The sequence below is a fragment of the Arachis ipaensis genome, chromosome B2 (genome assembly GCF_059453495.1).
Source record: "Arachis ipaensis isolate K30076 ecotype BB chromosome B2, ASM5945349v1, whole genome shotgun sequence".
NCBI classification, from domain to species: domain Eukaryota; kingdom Viridiplantae; phylum Streptophyta; class Magnoliopsida; order Fabales; family Fabaceae; genus Arachis; species Arachis ipaensis.
In genome coordinates, this window is record NC_142437.1 from 124,500,696 (window position 1) to 124,525,061 (window position 24,366).

At 28.6% G+C, this 24,366-nt stretch overlaps 3 protein-coding genes and 1 long non-coding RNA gene across 10 annotated transcripts; 2 read left to right on the plus strand and 2 right to left on the minus strand.

The window, feature by feature from the left end:
• Positions 1 to 301: 301 nt before the first annotated feature.
• Positions 302 to 1,489, minus strand: LOC148575502 (uncharacterized). Its single transcript, XR_015905037.1, has 3 exons — positions 1,175 to 1,489; positions 1,012 to 1,068; positions 302 to 408 (listed from the first exon to the last, which is right to left on the minus strand). It is a non-coding gene; the product is annotated as an uncharacterized LOC148575502 (long non-coding RNA).
• Positions 1,490 to 1,965: 476 nt separating this feature from the next.
• LOC107628060 (protein PSK SIMULATOR 1-like) lies at positions 1,966 to 4,786 on the plus strand. The gene is made up of 2 exons (XM_088505139.1): positions 1,966 to 2,321; positions 2,907 to 4,786. The coding sequence occupies exon 2, from the start codon at positions 2,977 to 2,979 to the stop codon at positions 4,522 to 4,524; it is 1,548 nt and encodes a 515-aa protein (XP_088361265.1). The 5' UTR covers positions 1,966 to 2,321; positions 2,907 to 2,976; the 3' UTR covers positions 4,525 to 4,786.
• Positions 4,787 to 5,342: 556 nt separating this feature from the next.
• Positions 5,343 to 14,899, plus strand: KDTA (KDO transferase A). 7 transcript variants are annotated; one of them, XR_015905036.1, is made up of 13 exons: positions 5,343 to 5,683; positions 6,456 to 6,498; positions 6,692 to 6,814; positions 7,075 to 7,194; positions 7,280 to 7,358; positions 7,538 to 7,654; positions 8,039 to 8,136; positions 8,527 to 8,617; positions 8,834 to 8,953; positions 9,032 to 9,102; positions 9,192 to 9,317; positions 11,558 to 11,679; positions 14,719 to 14,899. XR_015905036.1 is itself a non-coding variant. In XM_021116724.2 (12 exons), exons 1-12 carry the CDS (start codon positions 5,385 to 5,387, stop codon positions 11,561 to 11,563), a joined length of 1,293 nt encoding a protein of 430 aa, XP_020972383.1. In that variant the 5' UTR covers positions 5,343 to 5,384; the 3' UTR covers positions 11,564 to 12,532. The 7 variants fall into 7 exon arrangements, 3 of the variants coding, with proteins under 3 accessions (XP_020972383.1, XP_088360467.1, XP_016184785.1); XR_015905035.1 differs by having other exon boundaries at positions 14,727 to 14,899; XR_015905034.1 differs by lacking the exon at positions 14,719 to 14,899 and adding an exon at positions 13,226 to 14,037.
• On the minus strand, positions 10,652 to 11,020 carry LOC148575503 (auxin-induced protein 15A-like). The gene has a single exon (XM_088504733.1). It carries the CDS (start codon positions 11,018 to 11,020, stop codon positions 10,652 to 10,654), a length of 369 nt encoding a protein of 122 aa, XP_088360859.1.
• Positions 14,900 to 24,366: the final 9,467 nt, after the last annotated feature.

Consider the following 24,366-nt stretch of genomic DNA (forward strand, 5'->3'; position numbering starts at 1 on the left):
TTAGTTTTTTATTTTATTTTATTATCATCTTACAAAAAAGTGATTAACATGTAATTTTTAAATTTGAATTGTTTATATAAATAAATATAACAAATACAGAATTAAGATTTGTTTAATTAATAAAAATAAAACGTTTTTTATTTAACAAGAAGCATTTAAGAATGAGTTTTTGAAAAATAGTAATAATTGATGATAAGCGATATTTTACAAGAATAATTGACATAATACAAAAGAGATAAATTACATTAAATTACATTAAATTCTATTAAAAATAAATAAGGAAGCATGCATCATCCATTTGCCTCTTGTTAGTTAATGACAAATTGCTTCCATTTTCTAAAAGTCATCAAATCCAATGTTTTTTTCCTCCAAAATGAGACGTTATGGCATATATTCCGATTCATGAATCTGATGTACAAACAAGAGCTTTTATTAGCAATTAATTTATTGTTGTGCATTTCAGGTATATACTCCTCAAAATTTCAGGTACAATGACACAATGAAAATTAATGTATTTGGACAAGAAAAAACGTATTCACACTACCAACTACTACTACTACTATAATCCACAACTAATGCACCACATATTTATCCTATTATGTCCCTAATTCATAATGCAAGAGTTTAAAATGATCATCTACCTATTAGATATTTATATTTGTAAAATAATCAAAATTTTTTAAAATAAGAAAGTTAATAAAATAGTCAAATAAAAAATTAATTACTTTAAATTAAGATAATAAAACACACATTTTATAAAAGTTATAAATTTAATAGTGATTAATTTCTCATTTTATTAATTACTTTGTCAATTTTTTCATTTTAAAAGATCTAAATTCTTATAAAATGTGTAAGATAAGGAATATTGGAGTTAAAATAATTTTACCAATATAACAATATAAGTAGATAGCATATAGTAATAAAATTATGGAAACTATTTGTCCTGGGTACTCGAGTGTTTGGTGGATCGGTAAGGTGAATAACGGAGCAAGGGAATGAAAGGATCTGGACCTGGGCGCGAGTTGCTGGAGGGGTGCGTTTAGCCTATGCGTCAGCGGGTGGGGCCACCTGCAAGGATACTCCGATACTAAAGTTAGAGTCCGTACGAATAGGCGGCAAATTAGTATTAGAAAGGTGACGTATCTCTGGAGTGGACCCCTATGACCAGACTCACCTATCTGAAAGTTTCTACTAGCTGTCCAGGTCTTCTAGAAACCGTGAGGTGCCGAATGGGTCGCCTCGTAGTTTGGGTTGGTAGACCGGACAGGTTGGTGGCTTCGAACCGGATCCAAAACTCTTAATGGGCTGGGTCAAAACACTATCTTTCACACATTTGAACTATTATATTATATGCCGATATATATTTTTCCCTAATTAAATAATTTGGTGCAATCCCAATTTTAATATAATCGAACTCTTGCTTAATTTTTTGAGTAATTATCCAAATTAATTTCTAGAATTTTTAATATAAGATATTTTAGTTTTTGAAGTCTCAAAATACAAACAGTCTTAAACGTTTATTTTTGTTAAACTATACAGTTCTTCTTTAATTTGATCCGCTTAATCGAAATAAATATTTTAAAATTTTTAAAATCTTTCAAAAACTATTTTAAGAGTTTGTAAAATTTGAAAACTATTTTATAATTTACTCTTCGAATTAAATCGAAAGAAAACTACATTATCTAATAGAAATAACCATTAAAAAATATTGTATATTTTAAAATTTAAAAAAATTAAAATATCTAATTTTAAAAACCTCATAAAAACTAACTTGGATAATTATTCTAATTTTTATTATTAACTAATTTTAGTGACTAATTAATATCATTCAATAAATAAAGTCGAAATTTATAACTCCAAAAGTTATTTTTAGAATTGAGTTAGACACTGAAATCTAATCCTATTATTAACAAATCTTAATTCTTCTGATATGTTAATCTAATTTGAACAAATTAATGTGTATTAAAAAATTGATAATTTAGAGAGAAGAAGAAAATTCAAAAGATCTTTAAGGCATTGTGAATGGTCACATTGGAAGAGTTGCATGTCTGTGAGTTTATGTTTGAAGTTTGAACTTAGCACTTACCAAACGCAACGAAGCACTGAACTGTCACAATAGTAATATCCACGTTTCCCAAAAGCATATCTTATTACCTCGTTTGGACCGAATTTTTGTTCTGTTTTTTTCTCTCACTTTGGTAATTGAAACTTTGTCTCTTTCATTTACCCTCTTTTCAATATCACCCTCTCATGCTTCCTCTGCTATACTATACTCATTCTCCTTCACTTCAATGTTGCTTCATATCACTACTTTGTGAACGGTATGTTCTTCTCTCTCTTTATCTATCTATCTTTCTATGTATATGATTATGATTATGATGTTTTTGAATACTAAGAATGCTGAACTCACGTGATATGATGCTTGTGTTTGATTTGTGAAGTGATGAATGTGCATGTGTAAGTGTGTGAAGCTAGATATGATGTTTGATTTGGTTTTGGTTGAGAAAGGAGTTTGGGTTATGACTTAGGATTTTTTCTTCTTGATAATTGCATGCTTGAATTAATCAGATTAGAATCAAAAGTTTACTTAGGAAGTTCTTGATATATATATTTTGGTGGAAACTCAGGTGCAGTCGACTTCACGTGAAGTTAATACTTGAGAGCCGTTAGATGATTTGACTGATTTGACTAAATTTTCATCTTAACGGCTCTCAGATATCAACTTCATGTGAAGTCGACTTCACCTGAGTTTTCACCGTAAACCCCAATATTTTAAGCAAATCAAAATATGATGTTTAAGAAAAAAAAGGGTTTATTTTGATGATGATATAGTTTACATCATATTTGGCTTTAAATAAAGGGTTTTGGACTCTCTAATTTGTGTTTCTTTTGTTTTATATATACAGGGTACTATAATAATTGTATTAGGATTGTTAATAAGATTGTTAAGGTACCCTAATTGAAGTGGGTTCATCAATGGGTGGGGGTGAAACTGTCAATGGGGCATGGCTAAGTGCTATTTGGCCACTATCAAGAAAGATTGTATCAGATGAAAAAGAAGCAATTGGAATTCTGGCATCTGAGATTGTTGGAGTGATGTCTAAGATTGTTAATTTGTGGCATTCTTTAAGCGATCGAGGCGTAGCGAGTTTAAAAGAATGGATAACAAACTCGGTCGGGGTAAAAATGCTTGTTTCGGATGACTATTATTACTTGATGGAACTTGCATTGGATGAGATTCTCAGTAGCTTTCAATGTCTAGCAAGGTATGTGGCTAGATTGGGGAAAAGGTGCAAGGATCCGGTGTATCACCGGTACGAAAGCTTCGTTCGCAATCCGGCTAAAAACTATGTTCAATGGTGTGGTTGGGAGTATGCATGGAAGAAGATGGATAGGAAGGTAAAGAAAATGGAGAGGTTTGTTGCTGCTATGTCACAATTGTTCCAAGAGCTTGAAGTGCTGGAGGATCGCCAACGAACTCTGAAGCGAATGAAGGCGAATTCTAAGACTCATAAAGGGAAATTGGCCGAGTTCGAGAAGAAGTTCAATTGGCATCAGCAGGAAGTGAAGAATCTCAAAGACATATCTCCTTGGAATAGAAGTTTTGATTATATTGTGAGATTGTTGGCAAGATCATTGTTTACGATTTTGGAGAGAATCATACTTGTGTTTGGAAACATTCATCTCCCAATTTCGCAACAACAGGGCGATTCTATAATTATAGAATCTAAGCATGCTCTTCGGCGCAGCCCTTCCTTACCGGTTAATACTAGTTCTTATGTTCATACTTCTGAGACTAAGAGGCCGGTGTGCTCTGAATCCGAATCTGAAAAGAAAAAGAATAAGAACAAGAACAAGAACATAAAGAAACAACTGCAGCAGTCGAGGCATCATGACTCTCCTATTGTCCATGGTGTTTCTAAGAGGTATATTGACTCTCAATCTTGTAGAATTAGAATATATTCTAAACTACCTGAAAAGGGTTGTTTCTTAAAGCCGGCGCGATTGACCCTAGGTGATGCAGCTTTAGCCCTGCATTATGCAAATGTGATTGAATTGATAGAGAAAATAGTGTCATCGCCGCATCTTATTGATGATCATACTAGAGATGACTTGTACAGCAAGTTACCAACTACAATAAGGACTGATCTGAGGGAAAAGCTTAAATGGTATGCAAAACGCAAGCATGATCCGAGCATTGCAGCCGAATGGAGCGTGGCGATGACACAGATTCTTGGATGGTTGGCGCCGCTTGCTCACAGCATGATAAGGTGGCATGAAGTGAGGAACTTTGAGAAGGAACACACTACTTCAGAAGCAAGTGTTTTGCTTGTTCAAACACTTTACTTTGCAAACCAAGCAAAAACTGAAGCTGCAATTGTTGAGCTCCTTGTTGGTCTAAGCTATGTTTGCCGGATTAACAGAGAAGCTCAAATCCGAGAGGCACGGCAGCCGGAATTCTCTAGATCAAGGTCTTTCAATCGTGCTCAATTGAGAAATCATGATTTCTGCTATGAGATTTAATAGACTATGCTTTTGTGCACTGTATGAATAGATCACTCTCTTGTATAGCTCTCATTTTTCATATGGGAGGTTTCTTTTTCTATTTTTCCTCCAAATAGTACTTTGAAATTTGAATATTAAGATGCTTATTCTTAGCAAATGTTACATTCAGATGAATCAATTTTGCTTTGATGTACTTATATCAGATGATTAATGTTCAAAGTATATAATTTATCTTTCATTCTTTCTCATCTGCATAATTAGAGGGTGAGAAAATTACTATGAACTATTTAGAGTGTGTTTGATTTGTGTTCTCTTTTTTTTTTAATGTTTTTTGTTATTAGAATTTTGTTAAAAAAGAAACAGATTTTTTTTTTATTATTTTTTTCTACAAAATCATCAAAATAAAAAATAAACATATAAACTCAAATGGTATAGTTTTTTCATTCTCATTTAGAAATCTCAGATTTGAGTCTTACTCTTAATTTTGAAAAAAACAAAATAAACATATAAACTCAAAGCATCAATTTTGTTTTTCCAATTCATGATTAAAGCTTGTAACTTGCAATTGTCTATTTGTCCAATTATCTATAATTTTTATTATTATTTTTAAAATTTGCATTTATCCCTAAAAGTATCAATATTTATTTGCAAAATAAATATTTTTATCATTAATATAAAAAAAAACATATTTTTGGTGAAGAAAACACAGTTTTTTTGGGTCTACGAACCAAACACGTCTGAAGCCCGTTATGTTCCACTTGATTGGGCGCATAGGCCCAATTAATGTGCTTATTCCTTGGGCCTCTATCATACACCCTCGCCCACCGAATACTTCACTCCGGTCTGTAGTAGTAGTAGCTGAAGCTGAAGAAGAAGCAATGGCGTATTCAACGAAGAAGGGTTTGCTAGTGTACAACGTATATAGAACCTTAACCTACGCTCTCTCGCCGCTGATTCGGCTCCACTTGAGGTGGCGCATTTCCCGAGGCCTCGACCACCGTTGCCGGTGGCCGGAGCGACTCGGTCGCCCCTCCCTACCCCGGCGACCGGGACCTCTGGTGTGGTTTCACGCTGTGTCATTAGGAGAAGGAATGGCGGCGGTTCCAGTGATCAGAGAGTGCGTTCGGAAGATGCCGAACGTGAACGTGTTGATGACAATCACTACTATGTCTGCGTTGTAAGATAAACTCTAATTCGAATTGCGTTATTTGCATGCTTTGTTAGTTGTTTTTGCGTGCAAAACTTCGAAGAAAAATTGACATATTTTGAATTAATTACTTTTGCTTTCTAAGTGTAGTTAGCAGTTGAATATGTTGAAATGTTAGGAAGTATCATAATTTCAGATTCACGATTATGATTATTCTGTGTTTGGATGAACTTCTCAAAAAATGGCGATTTTCAAGAATTGTTGGAAATTGGTTCTTGTATGATTGATTTTGCTAGAAGGATAGGATGACAAATGAATTGAAGTTGGGATACCAAATCATTTTGGAACTGGAAGAGACAAGAGATCGTAGAATTTTAAATTATGTGTAGTGATTAGTGAAGATGTGTAGAATTTCCTGTGAGCAGAGAAAAGTATATGGAGAGTAGCACAATGGTTAGACATAGAGTAAGTTCTAGAGAAAGATTAAGCTAAATAATGAAGACAGATTTAGATGTTTTCCAGGTTTTGTTTTTTTTTTCAAGAATCTTATTGAAAAGATGGACTTGTGAGTTGTGACATAAGCATAAGTTTTGCATTTATCTGGTTATCTTTATAATGCTTTTTCCAAATTCTAGTGAAATGTGAACCATGTTCCATGAGCATCATTTTTCTAATCAAATAGGCATCTGCTAGCTATGGTGATGGGTTGGTGCTTCTTAAAGGAGATGAATGAATATCCGTTAATTTGACATTGTTAGTAGAGAAAGAAACATGGCTGAACTTGTTTCTTGGTGTAATGCAGTGAAGTATTAAGGAACTGGCTGCCAAGTGAAATCATTTTTCAGGTAAAATGTTGGAAATGTTAACATGGGTGCAGTAATCTCTTCTTTTTTGTTGAATTAATTTTATTTCCAGTTGAAATTTTGAGAAGCAGTTCCTAAATTTGCTTATAAAGAAATCATTGATCTATATCTTACTTTCAAATTTTCAGATCATTAATACATTGTTTTGATTTTCTCAATCGTTCACATTTGACAGTTTTCTCCACTTGATACACCTGGTTCCATTGATTCATTCCTTCGTTACTGGAAACCAAAAGCTATTATACTGATGGAAAGTGAACTCTGGCCAAATCTTATCATGCATGCTTCCCAAAATGGTGTAAGTAGTTATTATCTTTGGTTCATGATATACCCTCGTCAACCACTTACAAAGAATAGATTCATTCTCTATCCGCTAGAATTAGAACTAGATAACCTACTTCGTAAATGGTAGTTAACGAATATGTGAGACCTACTTTTTTTTAAAACAAAAAGAAAGGTCAAATAGCAATTAATTTCTTTGCACATATGCATGGTTCACTTATGCATGTTGCAAGTGCATCATATAACATGTTTTCCGTATTCTTTTATTCTCATCAGATAACACTGGCATTGTTAAATGCTCGGATGTCTGAAAAGTCCTTTGAAGTTTGGTCAAGACCAGTGCTTCTACCCCTAATTTCATTGATGTTATCCAAATTTTCCTTGATTGCTCCATTGGTATGTAGCCCTAGATCTTTTGACACCACTATTTTTTATGTTATTGTTTCTTTGATGGTGGCAGTTAAGATTTTGAATGTCATAGAGTACAGAGCAGGGCATCCGGTTCCAGCTACTGCAAGCTCCTCCTGCTATCATAAGCTTTTCTGGTGATTTAAAGTACGGTAAGTCTTAAGTTTCTTATTCAATTGAAATTTGATATCGGTTTTTTGTTGTGTGCTACACCATTGTGGTTACTATCATTAAAGCAGGGTTCTTCTTCTTTGTCCCCCTTTCAATTGTTGATTTATTGAATTGGTGAAGCGGTCTGTACTAAGCTTGTCTTATTTATCATTCTGTTCAGTAATAGAAGATTTTGGAGTCAATGGAAGAGGGGGGAAAAGTATAGATGATCTGAGATTACAGCTTGCTCACAAACAGGTTTGGATGGCTTCTTCCATTCATAGGGGAGAAGAAGAAAGTTAGTTTTTTTTCTATACCTTTGGCGTTGTTCCACGATAACTTTTTTTGGTTTATCCAACAGAGTTCAAAGAAACACTTTAAACATTTTTCGTAGCATAAAAAACCTGAGAGAGGCATTATAACATAAATGTTGATTCAATTTTTTTCATATGCTAGTACTAAACATATATGTTATACATATTCTCATATTCTTCCTCATTTAACTATTATTTAATTTTTAATTCTTTGCAATTGAAATATTTGAAATATTTTCATAGATTGTCCTGTTAGATTAATTCAGAATGAGCTTAATATGTTGACTGGACCTCATTCATTGCCCTCTGTATTTTGGTGATTATTCACTGTTCTTTCTTTGTTGTAATGTATTAAGATTTGATTGCAGTAATATTAGGAGTTCACACTACCCTTATGCAACTGCAACCTAATATATTGATTATTATCGTCCCGCGTCATCCACAGCATGGGCGTGAGATTGCCAAAGTAAGCTTTTGATCCCATCCGTTGACTTAAAAAATGTTTGCTATGGATGTCTTGATTCCCTCCTTGGCTTCATTCAATATTGATGCCATCATCGATGCGTAAAATTCTAAGTTACTAAAAATATGTTTCAACTGTCCCTTTCTCCTTGTTATTACTTGTTCAAACTCAAAATACGGTTTCAGCTATGTTCTTCATAAATTATAAAAGTTCAACTCAATTATGTTTGTCATCATGGTGCATGTGAATGGAAATTAACTTGTAAATCTTTTGCATAGTCATTCTCATACAACAGAAATGATGCTTATGCAAAAATTATAATGACATTTTGCCATTCTTTTTTATAATTTTGTCATCTCCAAATTCATTACGCTTTTACTTGATATAGTGCAGAAACTGGAGAAGGAAGGACAAAATGTAATTTTGAGGTCCCAACATAAGAAGCTTAAGCCAGAAACAAACATATATGTGGTGGACACTCTGGGTATGTTTTTTTCTTCACGACATAAAATGCTATGATATATGGAAACACACTTATGCAAATTCAAATTTGAAAGTTGGGCTTTATGTAATATGGAACTTCAATTTGAAGGCTATTACTTGCGTAAAGAGTACCTAAGTGAGTGGAAGTTGATGGGATTTTTATGCTTATTTAGGATAGTCATCCATCACATATATTCTTGACCACCCTATCTGGCAGGCGAATTAAGACACTTGTATATGTTAACACCAATCGCTGTGATTGGGGGTTCATTCCTCCCTGGTTCAACTGGCCATAATATCTCGGAAGCTGCTTCGGCTGGATGTGCTGTTTTGACAGGTGGATTTTGTATGACCTTTTATGTAATTCAAAACATGTTATTTTAATTTCAGTGACTTGAACAAAGTATTGATTCAGGTTGTCACATTGGACATTTCTCACACATGGTGCTGGAAATGCAACGATTGAATCCATTGTCAGTCCTTCAGGTGGGAATGGCATCTTATTTGCATGTCATTGAAAAATAACCACAGTATGCATTTTTCTTACAGTGTTCTCTATTATTGCGGACTTGTAGGTCTCTGGAAAAATGGAGCTTGAAAAAACTCTCATTCAGCTCTTCACAAATGCAACACTATTGGAAGCACATCGCAAAGCTGCAAAGGAAGCATTTTCTCGTTTGTCCAGTGACATTGTCACAAACGTATGGAATTTGCTAAATTCTCGGATCTTTAGTAAATTTTCTGCAGAGGAAACTAAAATTATATGAAAAACGAGGAATACCTATTTACTAAATTCATTTAATCCCTGCTACAGAGGAATAATAAAATTGCAACCCATTCCCTAGAATGATTGGTTTTTATTATCTCAATAGAAATTGCTATAAATTATAGAAGATAAAGTTAATCATTCTCTGTTTTTCATATTAGCTTCACACTTCTTAAAGCTTTGTAGTTTTCATCAAATTTATTTAGTTTATATTAGAAGCTTATTGCTGTTTAGAACTTGAAGATCGTAAGTAGGATGTAACTTTCACTTTCATTGTAGATTGGTGGTATGATTTTTTATTTTTTCTTAAAAAAGAGACCTTGATGAAGTAAATAAGGACAAGTTTAGGGGTTTGGGAGATTTACTTGAGGTTCTAAGTTTAGTGTCACCAATGTATAAAACAATTTATTTGATATTGACTGTTAAATTTATGCTTCAAAGTTCAAAACCTTTGAGTTCATGGGCTGAATAACAATCAAATTTAAGGTGGGCAATTATTAGAAGTTTCACATTGTTTGGAAATATGATCATAATCTTTTTTATAAGTGATGGACAAATTTTCACTCCTTTAATTAATTTTTGAAGGTGAATTAGATTTACTCATTGATCAAATCCAAATCTATGAAGGTTTTCTGAACCCTTATGGATTATGGAACCCTGCTCTGGTAGGTATCTACTATCTAGGTAGGCAGGTAACACTGAAATTTACTTAGCTAACAAGAAAATTTGCTGCTAGCACAATCTGTCACATTATAATCTTAGTTTTGTTTGTAAGAGAAGAAAAATTAAACACTTGGTTTGATAGATAGGGTAACTCTTCAGCTTGTGCTGTATCTTGAGCTCTGCTGTCAACTACCAAAATTTACTGGTGATTATTTTTGGTCCCTAATTCACTGATACATCTTTGGCCCGCCCATTGTGCACTATTTGAAAAACTTCACTTTTCCCTCTATTTCCAGCTTAAAGACTATATTCTACCCTGTCGTAATAATATTAATAATCATGAGCTGTATTTATGCATCACAGATCATATCATAAATGTGAAGGGGGAGAAAAAAAGAAGAAGAGATTATATAATTACATATGCAATATAATGTACTAAGGGTACTTTTTGTGATATAATTCGACTACTGAATAAAAGGGGGTAGGTTGCAGATTTTATTTGTAAATCTAGCATAGTTACTAAGAAACTGTTCTTGTAGACTGTCCTCAATGGAGGCTTCATTCAAGAAAAAAGTTAAATAGAGATTTGGTTCTCCTTAGTGCTTTTTAGCTCCTACTTCTCCTTTTGCTATCAAAGCTTTGAAGTAGTGGTGTAGACTCCTTCATTGGCACATGGGGGCAAGAGGGTCTACGTGATTCAGCTGCGGTGCCACCGCCTCTAAGGGACTGAATTATGTCCTCAAAGAGGAACTCATCACAAGGTATAGACAGAGGACCACTCTTGTTGAATCCATGCCCTTCATATTGATCTAGCAATTGTTGTAGTACTGGATGGTTCAAATAATCTGCCCTTATCACGAACCTCCGGTTTGCTTCCCCAACTGTTACGGCTAGGTGTCCTCGTGGCACATCGGCTGGAAGCTTCTTCCCACAGCCGCCACCACTGCAAGCTTGCTTGAGCCACATGCAAGCCATGCTTGTTTTTTTAATGAAGAGGTTGAGGTTCTTATTTTGGGGGTGTAGACTATCGAGTATGTAGACTTAATTGTTGTGATATGCATATATGAATCATACCATATACTTGTATTTATATTATACGCTTTTAATATTTCATTTTATGATATGAAATTGAAGACACAGTGTGTGCTAAGGAAAACGACTGAAGCAAAATCCATAATATTATTATTTTGACATAGGTTGGGTATGGTAGTTTGCTGCAGTCCTTTTTGTCCCACTGCTGCCAGGCCATTACTGTTTCCATTATTTATATTTTATATTGATTCCTATAATTTGTGATTAATAATTAACAAACAGTGCATTTAGTTGCCTCTTATTAATGATTTTGGAGTGGCACAACTCTGTGCTTTTGCTGATCATTTTGTTATCTTTCCTAACTCGACCCTTTTTTGTTTGTTTATTTTTTGTTTTTTGCTTTATTTTTTCTGTTTTTACTAGTATCCAAATTTTATTATAAGAAATTTGAATTATCCAAATTTGTTTTTGGTTTACTAGGTGTAAACTTTCAGGTATCCATCAACTAAGAGCCAACAACTAATTACCTTTCGGGAAGCATGGACTAACCATGAAATTTGCTGAATTATTAAACTAATAACACATCAATTCAATTTGAAGATGTAAGTTCCCCTTTAACATATAACTTCACAAGTTTTATTTTTTTGAGTAATTCTTATATTAATCCTTGTTAGTTATTAGTTATTACTTATTAGTGGTTAAATTATTGACTTTGAAATGAACCTTAAGAACCCAAACTATAATTTAACCACTAATAAGGATTAATATAATTGGATAGTCATGAAAAATTTTTGCATTATTAATATCTTATTAAATCCTATAAATTTGAATATATATTAGAAGAGGATAACTATGCTTGTATAATAAAAAATTATCAATGCTGTAAAGGTATCTGCCGACTAATAGGGACCGAGGAAACGTGATCTATGTTTTGCACCTAATCAATACCATTGTTTCAAACAGTAACTGACAATTTATTATTATTATTATTTCATAAACTAGTACACAATAAACCTAAATGTACTGTTTAAATCACAAGGATTATCCCAAAACGAAATGGAAAAGTATACGGAAATGGCACCAATTCCAGGAAAACGTACCATTAGTGTTGTTAGTTCAGAGTTGGTGTGCTTCTTTTTCTCTGTGTCTCATGTGTCCTCACATGTTAATGTTAAATGTTAATGCATTGGGACCGACAATATAACACAACCTCATGTTTCAGTAAGAATCATCATTCGCCAAATTTATTTTCATCACTTTGGAGGCCTCTTGCCATTGTAATTGTATATTGCATCATATATCATATATGACTATTCATTTAAGTAGTGTTTGTTTTCAAAAGCTGAAATTAAAATTGGGAGATTGAAGTTTAGTATTGTGTTTGGTAGTTAAAAACTAAAATTTAAATTGTGATCTTTTCAGTATCTCCAAAAATGAGAATACAAGTGACTGAAAATTACGGGGACAAAGACTGAAATTTTAACATTTTTTGTAATAATTAAAAGTATTTTAGTAAATATTTTTATTTTATTTTTATTTTATTTTTATATTTATCTTAAATCAAATAAAATACTAAAACATAATTTAATTTTATATATTTTACATCAAATATAATAAAATTAATTTAATTTTAATATTCTAATTTCTATCTTTCAGTTTTAGTTTCCTCTTAAAAAAACAGTCTTTAAGGCCAACAATACCAAACCATAACAATTATCTTTAAGCATCTAGTTAAAAATTTGACTCCTTAACTATGTGTATGGAGAGTAATGTCTTTAGATTAGAGATTAATAGTCATTGTCCATACTGGATAGTTTGGGGCAATGGTCCAAAATTAGTTAGAAGTATACATAGGTAAACTTTAGAGTTTAACTAAAATTGGTTCTATGTTAAGGTTATTATTTAGTAGAAGTTTTAAAGTTTTTTATTTTAATAAATATATTGGAAACTTAAACTTTATATTTTTTATAAATTTTTTAATTTACAATTTTAAGGTGTCATAAGTACACATATTAGCTAAACTTTTAACTTTATTTGTATTTATAGAGATAACTTATCTTTTTAACGAATTCTTTTAAACATCTTATTAATTATTGCATAAAAGATTTTTTTTTTACTGTAATATGTTAAATTCTTGCTCTTGTTAAGGTTGCATTTGTTTACAGAGACAGAACACTGAGACAGGGACACTGAGACACAAAATCGTGTTTAGCGGGGAGACATGGACAGAGACAATGTGTCCGGAGACACTGAATTAGTGTATTTTGTGTCCATCCTAATAGGAAGGACACGGAGACACTAACAAGGGACACAACTTATTTTTTATTTTTTTTTTCATTATTCTTATTAATTTTTCATAATTATATTTTTTATTGTTATATTTTTCATCTCAATTTTTTTGAATGAAAAAAAAAAAGAGAATAAATTGAATTTTCATAATTTGTTCTAGTTTATCACCAAATAGAATACAAGAACATAAAATTTTGTGTCTCTGTCCATCAGTGTCTTGTCCTATCCTGTTTTCAATGTCTTGTCCTGTCCTGTTCTTAGAAACAAACGCAGCCTAAACTAAGTTAGTACTTATCCCTCAATTTATAGCATTTTTTATGAGTAGCCAAATAATTAAAACCAAAGAGTTCTGAAGGATTATCCCTCCATCTTTACGAAAAAAGTGTAAATAGCATTGCCTAAATTGAGAATGAAAGTGATCCTCAATTATTGAAATGTGGAGTTGATGATGTAAACGTTTAAAATTAATAAATAAAGTTTGTGTATAAATAGATGTTTAAAATAGAAAATGATGTACAAGAATATATGTTCTTATATATCAAATGTGATGAAACTAGAAGGAGCTTAATAAAGCCCAATAAATAATGGTAGCTCACTTGGCTCTTAGCTATATAATAACATAGACATTGAGGACCAATTACCATGTGAAGGTTTTATTTAACCATCTCCAATTTTAGATTAGATATGTACCAGAAAGTGTGTGAGTAGCATTAACAAATACGTAATTGTATCTATGACACTTCATTATCATATGAGAAATTCTTTAGTCGGTAACCATTAACCTTTTTTTTTTCCATGTTCATAAACTATAATATGAAAAACTAGTTTGAAAAATAATAAGGAATATGTAAGAAAAAACACAATGGTATAAGGGTAACACAAGCACTTGCAACAATGTGTGTTTTCCTTTTCTTGTCCTAATTTTTGTTTGGTCATGTTGGTGTTTTTCCTAAGTATTAAATTAAGGTCCTAGTCTTGGACCAATTCATGGAAATTCTATTAAAAAATACACTTATCTTTGGAACTAGGGGCTAAGGAAGATTATCACTTTCCAAAGGTGTACCTAAAGGTCTTAACATGCAAATAGCAAATTAACATGTGCAACATAGACTAGTGACAACTTTTTTGGATAGCTATAACTCTTTTCTTGTTCTCCACCTTGGTCTAGGCACTATATGAAGATCTCACATGGACTTGGTACTACTCTATTCAAATCCAAAACACATGCTAGTAGCTATCTCTAACTTAGATATGCAAATTTTTCCCATCCACAAATTCTAGGCTAATTTTTTTTTATATGAAAAAAATATTTGTGTTTTTGTTGAAAATGATATTATTTGACGTAATTATAGGTGTGTAGATTTTGCAGGTGGAAAGTCAACACGTAAGGTGTATGTTGGACACGTGTCATCATTCTGACAACAAACAGAGTATGTGTTGTATACGGGTCAACATTCTGGTCAACACGTAGGATGCATGTTGGATACCTTTTTTATATATCCAAAATACTGTAATACATTTCAAATATCAATATTCAACCAAAATACCATATTAATTTCTATGTTAAAAATAATTTCTGAAAATTCTATACTATCTTTTTTAAGGTTTTAATATATGTGTATTAGAATATTGTAAACATTACATAATTTCATAAAATAATTATATTATTGTTTTGACAGAAAAAGCATCTTTTAGTAAATTGTGTGTGATATAATCATTACAAATTAAGAGATCATTAAAGTGAATGTAATAACTAAATTGGAAAGAATTGATTTATAGACAAATAATACTTTTTTTTTAATTCTTCATTTTTTTTTTCAGTTTACACTGAGTATGTATTGTATCATATAGTAGTAATAATAATGTAACTAGCTAGCAAGAAATAATATATCCACATCTTAATTAAACTTTTTGGCATACTACTATTGTTGAACAGCAAGGTTCAGATGAGTGATATATTAACAACTAACAATCCCTTCACATGTCTCTATCTGCCGCTTTCTTAGTTAGATCTCCCATTTTGTCAACAAAATAAAAGTTACATACTCATAATTAATTAATTCCGTTATTAGAAAAAATTTCAAGTGTACCGGAAATACCGGTATTTCAATTATTTTAACTGTTAATTTTAATTAATATATATTATATATAATTTTTTATAATTCAGATCAACGGGTAAAACAACTGAAATACCGATATTCTTGGTACACTTGAAACTCTTCCTAATTTATATACGGACTAGTTTTTCAGCAAAATATTGCTGGTAATATAGTAATATTGTCAGGTAGATGATAAAATCAGCTACTGTTTTTTAAGGGTTGTAAAGAGAATTTAAAACAACAGTGTTATTTAAATATTTTTTGGGGGGACACCTTTAATTAGGTGTTTATATATTTTGCTCATTTATTACTATAAGAACTGTTTGACAAAAAATGTCAAGTATTTTAATAGGTACAATATATAAACATTTAAAGATGACCACAAAAAATATATTTGAATAATATTTTTAATTCTAAAATACAGAAAAAAACAAAAAGATTCTAATTGCTACACTTTAATTATCCAATAAAGTGTACCAATAAACGAAAGAAGAAAGAGAAGCAAACCACTTTTATCTCTTTAAAAAAAGTTCAATGACAATTCATCAGGTGTAGAAGAGCCATATATATATATATATATATATATATATATATATATATATATATATATATATATACACGGTCCATCACCCCTCACTTATCTATTAACTTTTCTTTTGCTTTGAAAATAATATTGATTTTGTTTTTTAACTGCTTTTAGAGTTACATTATTTTTATAACTTAATTAAAGGAAAAAATTATCTTTGAATAATATTCATCTTTCAATAAGAGGACAATAATGTACTTATAATATTTATTTTGAAGTTTATTAATGGTTCTTTTGATTATTCGAGTATCTAAAATATTAGAAGAGATACACATTACAGACAAATGGTTCTTTTATTTTCGTTGAGTTGACAATGACGTGTCTTTTATTTCATAAAACTATTTATTAATGTTATAAAATTATAAAATTAGTAATAATTATACTATATATACATCGATTAGTTATCAAATTAGTCACCTATATATAATATATAATAAAATAAAAATACATATTAAAAATAAATTAAATAATATATGTATTTTATATATAAATAATACATAATAATTAAGTTTTAGTGTACACATAATATTTTTGAAATGGTAAATTGTTGAGAAAGAGTGAGAGAGACCATAACTAAATATATAATATATAAAAGTATATATTCTGTACATTGAGTCTATCTTAAGACATTATTATCCTAATCATCGAAAACACTTCTTTAACTCGTTTTGAATTATATCTGATGATAGATATGGATCAAAGTACTAATACAGTTAGAAATGAAAATTTTAGGCGTTATATATATATAATTCTAAATGTAAATTTTATTGTTGTCAAAGCACAAAAAATTGAATAATTGCTTTTCAGGTTCAAATTTTATAAATAACAAAGGATTAAAATAAGTTTAGTTTCTATAAACTACGAATTTTTGGCTTTTGTTTTTTGTAATTAGTTTATCCTGTTAACTATTAACATGAACTAATGTAACAGATTAAATTGACATGACAAGTTCAAATATTAGCCTGAAAAGAATTCCATGTTAACATTTAATTTGTCATATCCCTTTAAGCTATGTGTATTAGAATTAGAGATATATAATGAGCAAAAGAATCAACAATAACAATCAAATTTTATCTCACTAAATAGGTCAGTTACAAAGATCAGACGAAACTATCGTGTCCTATTATATACAATGTCAATTGTGTGAAGATAAGAAGAACAATTTAATCATGATGAAAAAGGCATGCATCACAATCATTATAGCTAGATACAAAAATGTTATTGGTACATTAAAATTAATCATTAAAATTAGTTACTAATATATTTATGTATATGTATAAATATATGTGCGTGTAGTTTAATTTATTTTCAAGCGGTTTAGATTAGATTGGATTTACGGTTTTGTAAATTAAAAAAATTAAATATATATATAACAACTCTCAACATCAAATTTTAAATAACCAACAATGATATAATAAGTCTCAACAGTATTTTAAAAATCAACGATATCATAACAATAGAAATAAAATTATAAGTTAGTTAAAATAAATAAATAAATTATATTTGAATATAAAATATTTATTAAATAATAATAATAATACATGAATAATATAAAAATATATAACAAATTGAACATGTTATAAGTATGATTGTAAATATAATAATAAAATAATAATATTATAGTACATTGTGCGGTTTGGATTGAATTATATCGATTATAGAAAATAGATTCAAAATTCGACTCGATCCAACAGTTTGTAAAAAATAGAATCCAATATCAAATCTAAATTAATACAATTTTAATCGACTTTCGATTTAAATTGAATTGGATAAACACTTCAATTTGAATGGATAGATTTGAACACCCCTAGATTTTGATTCCATATACAGCTACTCTTCATGCAGTACTATATTCTTCTTTTCCTGTACCCAAAAAAAAAAAATATGTTCTTTTTCAAATCTAGCTGACTCAATGAATGGCTGGCATTTTTATTTTATTTTATGATTTTTTATTTTTGGATTTAGAACGCCAATCTCGCCTTGAATCCATGCTTGCTTTATTTTCCTTTTGCTTTTATATGTTTCTTATTGTGCCACCCTATCTAATGCAACAACCAACAATAAAGGAAAAATAAACTAAAGCTGAATCAAGTCCTTCACTTTTGGGACAACAATGCTGTACATATTAATATTTGATTTATTGATACATATTTATATACACATGATTTTTTTATATGTACAAGATTTTGTTTTAATTTTTTACTATTAAGAATTAAAAAAGAAAAAAGAAATTGGATAATCATCTAATCATGTCTATATTATTGATCTTAATGTGAAGTAGAAATATTTTTAGGTGGGACAGATTTACTATATCATATTTGAATGCACTCAATGTAAATATTGATAAAATTTATGAATAAGAGTATTCCTTGATAAATAAAACATATTTCAACAGCAAAAGCTTTGTCAAAATATATTTGCCACAATTTTATGGCAAAATATGATAGACACACTTTAAATATTTAATCGCCTATGATTTTCATCAAATCACTCATATAATATCAAGGGTGTTACAAATTAAAACTTTCTAGCAAAAAACAAGTTTTCAAACAATGTAACATCACCCATATATTTAATGAGATGAGTATGTAGAATATAATCTATTTATTATTATTATTATTATTATTATTTATTTTTGTCTATAAACTTAGTTCAAGAGATATGATCAGATCTTGAAAAACAATTTAGGGCCAAATATATAACTAAGTATATAAATTATGTAAAAATGTTTATATTTAAACTAAATGTGTCAAAAAAAAATTTACTTTTTGATCATTATAAATTCATAATTATAGGATTGCTTAAAATCTAACAATATTTTGTATTTGATTTTATGACGATATTACTTATTCTATTGTGCAACCTATTTTAACAATGAGATAGAATATTAAAAAATTAGACTTATTTAATAAAACTTATATATATACATATATATGAAATAATGGGAAATTAGTTTATCTATTTTATAGGTTAATTGAAAAATAATTTTGTATTATAAAATATTAAAATTACTAAAATAATATAAAATTATTTGTTTATATTATTTATTATTTCATAGATGAATTTTATTTAGTAAAATTATTATAATTTAAAATAATTAATTTGTCTTTCTAATTATAAACTTAAAAAATATTGTCTATAATTATAATATAAAATAAATATATAAATAAATAAAAATAGAAAAATGAAGATTTGATGACGTTAAAAAAAAGAGACGAGATTGTAGCAAAAATTAAACTTATTATTGTGCAAAATTTACGAGAAGAATAAAAGACAACTCAATAATATTTATCTATTTAAAATAAATAGTAATTTTTTTTTTTAAAATATTTGGGAGGGCTATAGTCTCCATTGCCCTTATGAAACTCCGTCCCCAGATATGATGAGGTATTAAATTACTTGATTGTCCCTGTATAAGAATCAAATCTATATATGTATGTATGAAGAAGTGATGTACATATTTGATATGTTGTACTCATCACTACAACAAAACAAAATCAGTATTTTTACGATGGTTTTCTTTTTTTTTTTTATATTTGGCGATAGTTTTAATCGTCATTAAATATTTTTATGATGGTTAAATAAAATGTCATGGATTTAGGCGTCGTCAGTTAATATAGTGATGATTTTGGATCACTGTTAATAAAGACTGTCGCTAAATTGTTTGTTACGATTTTTGAAGTATAAAATCGTTACTAATTTATAACACTTGTCAAGGTATTTTTTATGTCATATTTTGCGACGTTTTAAAACTATTGTTAAATTACTAAATCATGTGACAATTATATTTCGTGATTATTTTAAACCATCACAATATTTAGCGATGATTTAAAACCGTCACTAAATTACTAGTTTTTATGACAATTTTTAAGTATATTTAGTGACTATTTAAACCGTCACAATATTTTTAGTGACAGTTTTTTTATTTAAAACTGTTACTAAATGATTACTTCCTATGACAATTTTTTTTTCTATATTTGACTGTTTTAAACTGTTATAATCAACATCAAAATATTTTAATATAAAAGTTGAATTATCCAAAAATGACGTTATATTTCAACAAATTTTAATTTAATCACACATTTTACAAAAATAACAATAATGTATTTCAAAAGTTGAATTCTATAAATTTTACATATTTATAATATGTAAATTCAAAAAATTAATCCAAATATGTAAAAATAATTCACTCATAAAATTTCTTTAAATATTAGATGATTTATGTTGTTGAAGTTTATGACTGATAAAAAAAATAATATTGTCTATACCGGTAATTCAAAATTTACAACCTATAATTAAAAATAAAAAAATATTTTATAATTAAGAACTATGGGAAGAGACAAGAGTAGTGATATAGCAGTCTATGAGAGTACCAACTATACCGCCCCCACCCATGTGTCATTAATTAGGTATCTTTAATTTATAATAATAGAATTAAATTTCATATAGATCATATGTTTTTAACTTTTCATGCATTATCCTAGCAGCTATATATATATATATATATATGATGAAGTAACTATATATACATGTACTATATTAAGTGTAAGTGCATTATTATATTGTAAACAGATTATATGTCCTTTGGTTGCATTGTTTGTGACTTAATTTGTGTCATGCTATTTTTTTCTAAATAAGTTCTTTTTTGTCAGTTTCAAGTATATATTTTGATTTGACTATACATTATATATTGTATATTTGACTTGAATATTAATAGTCAGGACAATAATTCATAAATTAAATCATATTATTCCTTTTATAGATCAAATAAATAAGCTTTTTTTTTATTTATTTGCTTTGCATGTTTATATCACTTTAAGACTGGTGAGAGAAAAACTTTGCTTGAACATGACTTAAAGTTTCTATATATCATAGACTCTTCTTTTTTTCTTCTCTTTTCTTTTTTTAGCAGGACATGGAAAAGATTGAAGAGGGGCAGCAAGCAAATCAAATCATGAGACCATCTATGCACTTTTTTTTTGTTGTTGTTGAAAACTTCAAAAGTTTGCTAAAGAAAATGTGCATCAAAGTTCATTTGGTTAAATATATTAATATGTGCTATAATATGATCTTAGTTTCCATCTATGAAGCATGGACACTTCGCTGAGTTATCGTGTCCGCGTATTGGATACATTTCAGACACGACACTCACCGACACTTGTCCGACACGTGTGTCTGCTGTGTCCATCCGTGTCTTAATAAAAAATAAAAAATTCTTCTCCAGACATGTCTGGACACACCTAAATATCATCACGTGTTCGCGTGTCTAGTCTTATTTTTAACATATATTTTTAAAATAAATTTAGATATAGTATATATTATTATTTATTAAAGCAAAAAATATTTTAAATACTTGATATAATTAAAATAAGACATTAAAAATTTTAATTTATATTTTAATATTAATAAAATATCAAAATATCATTACAATTTATCTAAAAAATACTTTATATTTTATATATATGCGTGTCCCCATGTCATGTAAGATTTTAAAATTTACGTGTCGATATGTCCCGTATCGTGTCGTATCCTGTATTCGTGTCAGTGTCCATGCATCATAGGTTTCATACATTGTTAATGTAAAAATTTACATTGATATTTATGTAAGGAAACAAATAGTTATTGTGGCCTTATTATTGAGATAATAATTTCTATGGAGAAAGCAAATTAAACGGAATTATTGCCTGTGTTGAAAAAATGAAAGATAAAAACAAAATGAGGAAAGTGATCACCTAACAATTATTTAGATGTGAATATTATTGTCAACAGTCAACTCTCTCAAAAGCTTTATACTTCCTCAATAAGAAAAAGTTGACCTTAGAAGGATAGAAGGTATCAAAAGGTTTTTATAAATATGGATGATATAATAATAGATTATTTAGAATTAATGATAAATATGTTATACTAAAATTAAAAGATCATAATTTTAATTTTTGAAGTTAACAAAATATTTTTTATAAATTATATATAATAAATATATTTTAAAAAAATATTATATCAAACTTAGGTATATATATATATACTCACCCCAGTGCATTCAAGAGATAAGAAGATTATAGTATGTTGGTGTTAGCCATAAATTTGTGTCAAAATTAATTTTTTCATGATGATATAATATATTTATTAGTTCTATCAAAAGTAGTTAATTAATGCAGAAAAAATTATGAATCCTTGGTGAATAATCATTAAATATATCTCTATACAAGTCTTTAAAAAATTTAAAAGTATATCGTAACTATAATATAATAAAGAGTATTAAATAAAATTTTTGAGAGAATCTGTCGAATTTTTTTTCTACTTGCGTAATACAATTGCCATATAAGTTAACCAATTTTTTTTCGTTGATGAGTTTATTGAGTCTCAACTTTCAGCAGCATATATGAGAAAATAGTATTTGCATGTAGTTAACATAAGGCTACCATAATATTAATGTGGATTAAATAAAGTTTCATTCATATAGATATCAATTTATATATAATAATGTATTTAGGCTTATTTTTGTGCATGCTATTGTCCACTAATAAATATTAGAGAAAATACAACTCCCCTCTCTTGCGAGATGTTAAAATAAATGATACTCTCATCCCCTTTATTTATAAAATATACATTCCCCTCCCTTCTAACTTTTAAAAAACCTCCTCTTTAATCTATTTTAAATTTTTTGTGTTAACTAATGTTAACTTTATCTATTTTTCAAAAAAAATATTTTTATAAAAATATCCGTTAGCAAAAATTTTATTTTTTTATCATTAAATTTTACTTACCAAAAATACTATTTAATAAATTATTTTTTATTAATTAAATTTTTTTAAAATATCCTTCAATAATTTTTTATATTTTATTATTAATTTTTTAATATTGATGTATATTATTTCAAAATTAAATAAAAAAATTTTACCATTGTTAATATGTATAATAATTAATATATATTGATATTGAAAAATAATCTTATTAAGAATTTTTAATATTAAAATAATATATATTGATATCGAAAAATTAATAGTAAAATATAAAAAAATTATTAATAAAAATTTTGGTATAATTATAATTTAATAATTAAAAAATTATTAAAGAGTATCTTAGAAAAAATAATTTAATTATTAATTTTTTTAAAAAATAGTTTGATACAAATATAATTTAATTAATAAAAAAATAATTTATTAAAAAAATATTTTGGTAAGCAAAATTTAATGATAAAAAAATAAAATTTTTGTTAAAAGATATTTTTGTAAAAAATAAATTTTTTTTTTGAAAAATGGATAAAGTTAACATTAGTTAACACAAAAAAATTAAAATAGATTAAAGAAAAAAAATTTTAAAAGTTATAAAGGAGAAGGATGTACATTTTATAAATAGAGAGGAAAGGGGTGTCATTTTAGCATCTCTTAAGAGAGGGAAGTGAAATTTTCTCTAAACATTATCATTTGAAAGTCACAATGTAAATACGGTTTGAATATTAAATTCGTACCTAAATTTTAGACATAAAAAAAAAAGATTTCACTTTTTTTATCTTTACTTTTAGATAAATTTGACAAAAAAAAATTCATAGATACCAAAAAATTCCTTTGAATATTAATACAACACTTAACACCTAATACTGTCGGAAAGTAAATATAGGAATAGGCTTCCTTTGTTGAAAACTATACATGCATGAAAATCAGTTTCATATCCTCCATTAGCATCAAGTGTTTCATCAAATCAAATGCTCATGAGCTAGGATCTTGAATCTATAAACATTAGGCCATTATTTTATGTTACTAAATAACAAAATGTGGAGTATTTAGTGACTTATAAAAAAGAAAACATCAAATTAAAGGAAAAAAACAAGAAAACAAACAATAATTTCACCCAAATTTAAATTTAAATTTTTGTATTTTTTTCCTTTTCATTTCACTCTTTTATTATTAATCTTTTCTATTGCTACTAAATTATTCAATCCTATAACATAGGAGCATGTTATGTGAGTGACACTCCCTATATTATAAAATATTAGGGACCATACACCATAGCTCATGGTCACCAAGATCAAGAAGCAAAGCATAACATTTTTCTTCCTTTTCCCACTTTTTGCAGAACAAAACATGAAAAAAGAAAAAGCAAAAATCTCTGAACACAAATCATTCTTGTTTCTTTAGAGGAGTGGACAACAACAATCATTCACACAACCACCATCCCAAAATTAGCTGCCACCTTTAATCATCATGTTTAATATTACTTCTATCCTAATCACCATCCCATGTAATAATTATTGGAACCTTTTCTAGTTTTCTCTCTCACAAACACAACAATTTAGGGTTTAATTGTTATATTTATAA